The 9,329-nt window shown below is 66.2% G+C and overlaps 2 protein-coding genes across 2 annotated transcripts in view; both read left to right on the top strand.

Annotated features, from left to right (window-relative positions):
- The window catches only part of EMIHUDRAFT_120876 (hypothetical protein), a gene marked incomplete at both ends in the record, with an annotated part of 3,997 nt that extends 1,130 nt beyond the window's left edge, over positions 1–2,867 (top strand). Inside the window, one exon of the mRNA XM_005760886.1 lies at positions 36–2,867. Within this exon, the coding sequence (XP_005760943.1) occupies positions 36–2,867 (2,832 nt within the window). The remainder of the gene's footprint in view (positions 1–35) is intronic.
- A 5,333-nt stretch (positions 2,868–8,200) lies between these two features.
- EMIHUDRAFT_249031 (hypothetical protein) overlaps positions 8,201–9,329 on the top strand; it is a gene marked incomplete at both ends in the record, with an annotated part of 1,896 nt that continues 767 nt past the window's right edge. The window contains 3 exons of the mRNA XM_005760885.1: positions 8,201–8,650; positions 8,818–8,990; positions 9,109–9,131. Of these exons, the coding sequence (XP_005760942.1) occupies positions 8,201–8,650; positions 8,818–8,990; positions 9,109–9,131 (646 nt within the window). The remainder of the gene's footprint in view (positions 8,651–8,817; positions 8,991–9,108; positions 9,132–9,329) is intronic.

Genomic DNA, 9,329 nt, shown 5'->3' with positions numbered 1-9,329 from the left:
TCGGCGAGTTCCAGCCTCCGACAGTGGTGGCGAAGGCGGATGGCTTGCGGCTGCACCTCTCGAGCAGCAACGCCACCGGCTACACGGGGGTGCGTAAGCACCTCAGTGGCCGCTTCGAGGCAGAGCACTATGTGCGCAGAAAGACAGTCCACGTCGGCCTCTTCGACACGGCGTTGGAGGCGGCGGTGGCGTACGCGCGGGCGGTCGGGGAGGCGCCGGAAGCGGGCTCGGCGGTGGCAGCAGCAGCAGGGCAGGCGTCGGCGGCACCGCTACCGCTGGGTAAGGCGGCAGAGGGCGCAGCCGCTGCCGAGCCGTCGGTGGAGGAGGCGGCGGGCGCGGCGCCGGCGGCAGGGGCAGAAGAGACGGCGCTGCTGGAGGAGGGAGCGGCGGCGGCGGCGGCGGCGGCAGCGGAGGCGCCCGTGGCGGAGGAGGCGGAGGGCTTGCGTCTGCATTTGTCCAGCAGCAGCAGCACGGGCTACCAGGGCGTGTACAAGGACTCGCGAAACGGCCGCTTCGAGGCGCAGCACAGTGTGGGCGGAAGGAAGGTCAAACTAGGCCGCTTCGACACGGCGGTGGAGGCGGCGGTGGCCTATGCACGGGCGGTCGGCGAGTACCAGCCTCCGGCTCATTCTCCTCCGACGGTGGCGACGGAGGCGGAGGGGTTGCGGCTGCACCTCTCCAGCAGTGGCGTTACCGGATACAAGGGTGTGGTCAAGCACGACTCCGGCCGCTTCCATGCGCGGCACATGGCTGACGGTAAACGTGCTTACTTCGGCATCTTCGACACGGCGGTGGAGGCGGCGGTGGCGTACGCTCGAGCGGTCGGCGAGTACCAGCCTCCGGCTCATTCTCCTCCGACGGTGGCGACAGAGGCGGAGGGGCTGCGGCTGCACCTCTCCAGCAGCCACGCCACCGGCTACAAGGGCGTGCACAAGCACCACTCTGGCCGCTTCCAGGCGAAGCACAAGGTGGGCGGAAGGCAGGTCTCGCTCGGCCTCTTCGACACCGCGGTGGAGGCGGCGGTGGCGTACGCGCGCGCGGTCGGGGAGGCGCCGGAAGCGGGCTCGGCGGTGGCAGCAGCAGGGCAGGCGTCGGCGGCACCGCTGGGTGAGGCGGCAGAAGGCGCAGCCGCTGCCGAGTCGGTGGAGGAGGAGGCGGTGGTCGCGGCGCCGGTCGCGGCGCCGGCGGCAGGGGCAGACGAGCCGGCGCCGCTGGAGGAGGGAGCGGCGGCGGCGGCAGCGGAGGCGCCCGTGGCGGAGGAGGCGGAGGGCTTGCATCTTCATTTGTCTAGCAGCAGCACGGGATACAAGGGCGTGTACAAGGACTACGCCCGCTTCCAGGCGCGGCACAGGGTGGATGGAGAGGAGGTATCCCTCGGCTCCTTCGCCACGGCGGTGGAGGCTGCGGTGGCGTACGCGCGAGCGGTCGGCGAGTACCAGCCTCCGCCTCCTCCGACGGTGGCGACAGAGGCGGAGGGCTTGCGTCTGCACCTCTCCAGCAGCGGCAGCAGCGGCTACCTGGGGGTGGTCAAGCACCCCTCCGGCAGCTTCCGGGCGCAGCGCAGGGTGGGCGGAAGAAAGGTTTACGTTGGCCTCTTCGACACCGCGGTGGAGGCGGCGGTGGCCTATGCGCGCGCGGTCGGCGAGGCGCCGGAAGCGGGCTCGGCGGTCGCAGCAGCAGCAGGGCAGGCGTCGGCGGCACCGCTACCGCTGGGTGAGGCGGCAGAAGGCGCAGCCGCTGCCGAGCCGTCGGTGGAGGAGGTGGCGGGCGCGGCGGCGGCGGCAGAGGCAGAAGAGCCGGCGCCGCTGGAGGAGGGAGCGGCGGCGGCGGCGGCGGCGGAGGCGTTTGTGGCGGAGGTAGCGGAAGGGCTTCGGCTGCACCTCTCGAGCAGCAGCAGCACCGGCTGCAAGCGCGTGTACAAAGACTCGTCAAGCGGCCGCTTCTACGCGCAGCACAGGGTGCACAACAGGCAGGTCTCGCTCGGCCACTTCGACACCGCGGTGGAGGCGGCGGTGGCGTACGCGCGAGCAGTCGGCGAGTACCAGCCTCCGGCTCCTCCGACTGTGGCGACGGAGGCGGAGGGGCTGCGGCTGCACCTCTCCGGCAGCAACCCGAGCGGCTACAAGGGGGTGACTAGGCACAACTCCGGCCGCTTCCAGGCGCAGCACAATGTGGACGGAGGGACGGCCTTCCTCGGCATCTTTGACACGGCGGTGGAGGCGGCGGTGGCGTTCGCGCGCGCGGTCGGCGAGGCGCTGGAGCGAGGCGCCTCCTCTTCCGCCGCCGCTGTCAGCGGCAGCGGCGCCCGGCCCCGCTCAGCAAAGCGCCCGCTCGAGCCGACCGACGCGCCGCTGCCGAAGCGACGCTCCAGCCGCGCCGCCGCCGCTGCACCCTCGGCAGCCTCTTCCTCCTCCACCCCTCCCGCCGCTTCCTCCTCTTCCTCCTCTGCCACCACCGCACCCACCGCCCCCACCGCACCCACCGCACCCACCGCACTGGCCGCGCCCGCCACCGCCGCCCGCACCGCCGCCTACACCTCCACTGCCACCGCCTCCGCCTCCACCTCCACCGCCGCCCCTGCCGGCCCCTCCCCGCTCTCGAGCCGCCTGTTCACGACCACGCCGGATGGGCGCACCGTGCTGAGGGAGACGCCCCCTCCGCCCACGGGCGGCATGGCGGCCGTCGCCGCGGCGCTGGCGCAGATCAACCTGCAGGCCTACGCCGCCGCCTTTGACGCCGAGGGCTACGACGACATCTCGTTCTTGCGCGGACTGGATGCCGCCGAGCGGGCGGACGTGGCCAAGGAGACGGGGATGAAGCCCGGGCACGCGGGCAGGTTTGTCAAGTTCGGCTTCGCGCCGCCCTGAGCGAGCCCGCCGCTAGGGGCTCAGAGCAAGCATGCGGCGATGGGAAGGCCTCTAGTCTCCGTCCGGCACATCAGATGTAGATCTACGGGGTCAATTTTCTTTAACATTTGAGAAGCAGTACTGGGGACCGTGCGACGGTCGCCCCCAGCCAACGAGCAACGTGGAAAATCGAGTGCACAGTCTCACGCGTGGTCAGCCCCTTACTCTTCCGCAAAAGAGAAATCGCACGTGCGCTCAAGCAAAAGCAATCGTGCAAATGTCTGGGACAAGGATCATCGAGCGTGATACGAGCGTCACTTTGTACCCACCCCCCCTACTTCGTCTCTTCGTGGGGACCCCCCCGCCGGTCGGTGGTCTGCCCCCGAGGTGGACCGGACCCCCCTCCGGTCGCGGGTCGCTCTCTCGGCGGCGGGAGGTGTGCCGACCGACCCCCCCCTCGGTCGGTGTCCTTGCCGTGAGCCCCCTGAAACGCTCTCCCTCCTTCTCGCGAACCGCCACGGGCGCTTCGAAATCGCCGGTTTTCACTATGAAAACTAGTCACGCAGCCAAGCGCCAAGGTGCAAGGAGACTTCTTCGCCGAGGCCCGAGCGAGCCCGACCCCACACATCACACATACATGTGCAGCATCTACGCAGTCGCAGGCCTGGTCCTGCTTGCCGTCACTTTGTACAAGCTCTGGCAGCGCTCCAGTTCTCCGCAGTACGCGCGCATCGTCCCGTCCGATGACTACGATGACTTGCCAGAGTGGATCGACACATCGCCGCCGCCGTCACCGGGCTCATCGGCTTCCGAGTCGCCCAAGCGACAGCGAATGGCAATCGATGGACGCCGCTTCTGGAGCAACTCAGTTAATCGCGACATGCTGCGCGTTGCGCGCGGGCAGAGCTATGCCGGCAACATGATCTGCCTCGCACCCGGTCTTCACGTCTCCAAATTTTCGCGCGGGCAGAGCTAGGCGATCCGTCCGATTCGGAGAACGAGCCAGGGCGAGGGCGAGGAGGAGGCGGAGGCGGAGGAGGAGGCGGAGGCGGAGGACGAGGACGAGGACGAGGACGAGGACGAGGACGAGGACGAGGACGAGGACAGCGACAGCGGCGACACACCCCTCAAGCTACAGATCAACCTCACGACGGAGGTGGAGAGGGAGGTGGACCTCTTCGTGGAGTCGGAGAGGAGGAGCAGTTCACCTTCGAGGAGTTCTACTGCACGCTGCCCCCGTGGGCGCGCGGCCGGCAGAAGGAGGTGCTGGCCGCGCTCAAGCGGCGTGTCGCCGGCGAAGCTAATCATGGACGACGACGATGACTAGAGCGTGGACATGGACGAGCTCGTGTTCCGACCCATCCTGAGCGCGCGTCTCGAGCTCAGCAACTCGGACGACGTCACGAGGAGTGATTAGACGGGGGGAGGTCGCTTGGTGTCTCTAGTATTTCGAGATACTAATTTATTCACAGCTGCGGCGAGCGTGTGCGGTGTGACCCTCGAGCCAACCCGACCGACCCCCCCCTCGGTCTGCGCTCCGACCGAACCGGATCCCCCCTCCGGTTTGCGGTCTTCCGCGGCCGCCGACCGGACCCCCCCTGCGGTCGGTCGGTCTGCGCTGGGCGCTCAAACCGCGAAGTCGGCCTGTTCACTACAAGATGACGCTCGTATGACGCAATTGAGGCCGCGAGACGCGAGCCGCGAGCCGCCCCGCAACGACCTAAGGTAAGGTAAGGTAAACTTCTCCACACACACGAGGTGGTGGGGCAAGGGGGGGCAACCCTCGCGTCTCCACGTCTAACGACAGGAGCCCCACGGCATTCAAAGTGCAAGGCCCGGTGCGCGTGGGTGAGCGGTGTGTGTGTGTGTGTGTGTGTGTGTGTGTGTGTGTGTGTGTGTGTGTGTGTGTGTGTGTGTGTGTGTGTGTGTGTGTGTGTGTGTGTGTGTGTGTGTGTGTGTGTGTGTCTCAACGACCTGCCGTGTGCGCCCGTCCACTCGGCGGGGTCGCAGCTGCCTCTGGACGGCACCGAGATGTACCTTTCTGCGCAAATGGTCAAATCAAGGTTTTGTGACGCGAGCTGTGCCACAGTGGGTCGTCGTGTGGAGCACAGGGACAGGGACACCGTACTCACGTACTGACATCCCGCCCCGCGCCAGGGGCGGTGGCGCGCGCCGCGCCGGGACACTTTGGACCCGCAGCCTGGCATACGCCAGGCCACAGATCCGCCGGCAGAGCCTTAAAGCTGCATCCGCGATCCGCGCCGGCTCTCAGGAGAGATCCGGCGCGGTGCTGACCGCGTCCTCGCAGGCCACCGAGTTCACGATGGTGTCCGGAGGGAAACGGTGCAGCTGCGGCATATCGCAGTGCGGCATGCCGCAGTGCGTCACGCGGCGCTCCTGCAGCAGCGCGCGCGCGGTGGTGAGGAGGGAGCAAGCCCTTGAGCTGCTGGCGTAGTCCATCGCCCGCGCACGCGCGCCGGCCTTGAGGTGGTTCCACCAACAACTGGCCCAGGGGTTGAGACCCTGCGGCGTTCACGTACGGACCCGCCTCGGTATGGCTAACCTGTTGGCGAGCGGTGCCTATTGGCGCTGCGACGGCGACTGCCAGGAACGTGCAGAACACGCTCGCAAGCAGACCGTATGGCAAGGCCGGCACCGTGGCTGTGCGCTCAGCGAAGAGGACAGCCACCCTTTGAAGACGCTGATACCCTCTTGCGACCCAGGTTCCGACCCTCTGCGTGGCCGACTCACACAGCGAGCCTTCCTGTCTCCGTGCTGCCGATTCATCGGTCGTGCTCAGTCAAGATATTGTAGAGACCGACCATATGCACAATATCTTGACTGAGAGCTAAGCCCAGTTCGACGATCGGCAGCCTCACCGCGGGTCGCGCCGCTGTGCAGCGAGAGCCAGGCTCGCCCGGCGATGGTGACCAGAGAGTGCTCAACAAATACCAGAAAAAATCAGGGAGCCTCAGAGAGTGCCACTGCCATCACCCAGGCCGCGGGAGCTGATCGGCTGCGCCGAGGACAGCCCCCTTGGTGTGCTCCACGGCTCACCAGTGTGCGCCGCGGCGCCGTCCAGCCACTTTGGCGGCCAGCCACCGGTCGAGTTCTTCGACTCTGGAGGACAGAAAGGTACCGTCTGAAAGGTATTTTCATCCTCTATTTAGCGCACTTGGTCTCAAAGAGCAACTCTCTTACCCGGCCGCGCTATTCACAGGTAAGCATGAGCGAAGCATCGGGTCGCAAGAGGATACGCCAGCAAATAAATCGTCCCAAGGAGCGCCGCCCGCCCCAACTCTCTCGAACGGGCAGTGGGGGGCGCGCACACTAACACAGGTACACCAAAAAAGATTAAACAATTCAAAATTAGTGGACTCGAACAACCTGCTGAAGCCAGACACATCTTCTCACAGCAAAAGCAAAAAATTGGTCGATTCCGGGGATTTGATATTGACACCGTCAAAGTTAAGGATGTGCTGGGGCGTGACCCTTCATCTGGCTTCTACCAGGGGGAGGGGGAGGGGGAGGGGGAGGGGGAGGGGGAGGGGGAGGGGAAGGGGGAGGGGGGGGGAGGGGGAGGGGGAGGGTTGAGGGGGAGAGGGAGGGAGAGGGGCGATGCACGGAGAGATGGATGTGGAGGAGGCGGAGGTCTATTAGATGGAAGACGAGCGAGAGGGGGGAGAGGGCAACTCTTCCGTCGCTCGCAAACGGCAACTCGCGAGCCCGACTCGCGACATTGGCGTTTTGCCCACTCTACGGCCGCAGGGGTTGCACTCGGCGCACGGGCCAAGACAGGCTAAATTGGTTTAATTTTGAGTTACCGTACAGTATGTTGAGGGGAGGTGGGTTGTGTGTCCGGTCCGGTCCAGTCCCGGTCCAGTCCAGACCCAGGACACACCCAGGACACACCCAGGACACACCCAGGACACACCCAGGACACGCGGCGCGAGCCTACGTGCAGGCAGTATGCAGCCCGTAGGGCGCGCCGCGCCATCTCGCGTCATCTCGGGTGTGTCGGCGGCGGGCTGGGCAGCGGCGGGCTGGACGGCGGCGGGCTGGACGGCGGCGGCGGCGAGTTGGGTGGCGGGTCAGCGCTGCGCTCTCCCGGCAGTGAGGCGGAGGTCAACGCATGCAGCATGGAGGAGGCAGCCACCGCCTGTGCAGAGAGAGAGAGTGAGGAAAAAAATAGCGAGATGAGAGAGAGGGAGAAGGAGAGAGAGGCGGGCGGTTGACTCACCAGGCCCGCGTCGCCACAGTAGGAAGCCGCCGACCAAACGCCCCCAAACGACGTGGTCGCGTGGTCGTTGTCCGCCGCCCTTTGCATCGCACCAGCCGTGCATCCCACATGGCGCGGCGCTGTGTATCCAAAGCATCCGCGACTCGATCGTCTCAGACCGGCAGAGCGCCTGCGCGTTGAGTGTCCATCGAAAGTCTGGATTTGTTTAGCCCAGAGCCACCGGGGTGGGAGAGGCGGCGTGCGCCGTGTGTCTCGTGCTCTCCGGAGCGGCTGGGGGTTCAGTTGGTTTGTGATGAGGCAGAGTCAAAGACAAAACACTTCCTCCGGCGGCGCGCCGGGACTCTGAGAAGAAAGCGACGGCGCGGGTGGCCGCCCCGACCGCCCCCGCCGATGCCCAGCCCCCCTCGTCCCCCCGGGCACGCCCAGCCATGTTCGAGTGTGAGCCCCGTCAGTTGCCTTCCATCCTCTACGTTCTCAAACAAACTATTCTGCTGGGCATAAGTTTCAAACGTGGACCAGCCTCAACAATCTTGAGACTCAAACTCGTTCTCCAGTAAAGGTTGTTTTGAGACTTGACTCAGGAGGAACTAACTGGCGGCGGTATGTGAGATCTCATGGGGACGGGGGGGGGGGGGGGGGGGCTCCAGGACCCAAGGGTGCCGTCCGGGAAAGGGATACCCCCAAAACCCCCCCCAGGGAGAGGGGGGGGACCCCTCCCGGGACCGACCGCTCTGGTTGTTTTCAAAACCCTCCCGCTCGCTGGGAAAAAACGTTCAGGGGGGAAAAAAAACGTTCCCCCATTTTGGCAAGCAAGAAGTTCCAATAAGGCAAGAAATAGAAAGTAATGTTCAGAGAAATTTGTGCTTTGGGCTGGAATTTTCGTTGTTTCTCCTGTCTGGTATAGGGCTGGCGAGGTACTCCCACGCCTCTCGGGGATTTTGTCTGGCCGAGTCAACCCGAGCCTGGCGAGACTGCGTCAGCTGTTCCCACAGCAGGCTGGAAGTACCTCGCCAGGTATAGGGTTCCTCCACAGCCCCAAGCCGTGAACTCTCGTTGACGCGCGCACGCCGAGTCAGGGGAGCGCGACGGACTGTGGCCTTTCGAGGGCCCTGCGATGCCTGCGCCTCCACCGATGGACCCGGGGCCGAGCCGCGCCGAATCCAGCGAGGCCGGGCTGGGCGAGTCATCCAAGGTTGCAACCTCCAAGATGATCACGTCCGACCACGACTCGTTCGAGCTCATCTTTATGATGCTCATGGGCATCCGCACTGCGGTGGGCAAGTTCGCGTCCAAGGAGCTGCCCGCCGAGATGGGCCCCGCCGAGTTCAACCAGAATTGGGAGGGCGACTTCCTCGCCTCTGGCACGCCCGAGACGCCTGCGCACAGCCACTCCGACTACCGCTTCAAGGAGTACTCGCCACTCATATTTCGGCAGCTGCGCGAGCGCTTCGGAATCTCGTCGCAGGACTACATGCTCTCGCTCACGTCGGAGTACGTGCTCGTCGAGATGTTCACAAACTCCAAGTCGGGCTCCTTCTTCTTCTACTCGGCAGACTACCGCTTTGTCCTCAAGACATGCACAAAGCGCGAGGCGCGCGCCCCCGCAGATGCGCCCGGAAGGACCGGCGGGGCGGAGCGCAACCACTGCCCCGATTCGCTCGCTCTGGACAAGAAGCGAGGCACCGCCGCTGCAGCGCCGCCGCCCACGCCTCTGCGCCGTCGCGCGCGCAGGCGGCTTTTCTGATGTCCGCGCTGCCCCCGTACCACCAGCACCTGATGTCTCACCGGTTCACGCTGCTGTGCCGCTTCTTCGGGCTGCACCGCGTGCAGCAGCGGAGCGGCAAGGTCGTCTACTTCGTCGTGATGGGCAACATCTTCCCCATCGACAAGCCGGTGCACGAGCGGTTCGACCTCAAGGCGCGAGATCTAGCCGAGATACAGCCGAGATACAGGCGAGACACAGATGAGATACTACAGGGGAGATACAGACCGAGAGCAGCCGCGCGGAGGGCGCCCTCCTAGGCCCAGCGGGTGGGCGACAGCTGGTGCACTCTTGCCTGCTCACCGCATCCCCGAGACGCGCCCGCGCCTCGAGATGCCACGCCTCCGCCGCCGCCCTCCCTGCCGCCGCCCTCCTCCCTGCAAAGAGGGCGAGGAGAGAGAGGGCGGAGGCAGGGAGGGGGGCGGTGGCAGGGAGGGGGGCGGCAGTAGGGAGGGGGGCGGCAGCTCCCATCCCGCCGCCG

This window comes from Emiliania huxleyi (genome assembly GCF_000372725.1).
Source record: "Emiliania huxleyi CCMP1516 unplaced genomic scaffold EMIHUscaffold_730, whole genome shotgun sequence".
NCBI classification, from domain to species: domain Eukaryota; phylum Haptophyta; order Isochrysidales; family Noelaerhabdaceae; genus Emiliania; species Emiliania huxleyi.
The sequence above is the reverse complement of the archived record's forward strand: the minus strand, read 5'-3'. Positions and strand labels throughout refer to the sequence as shown.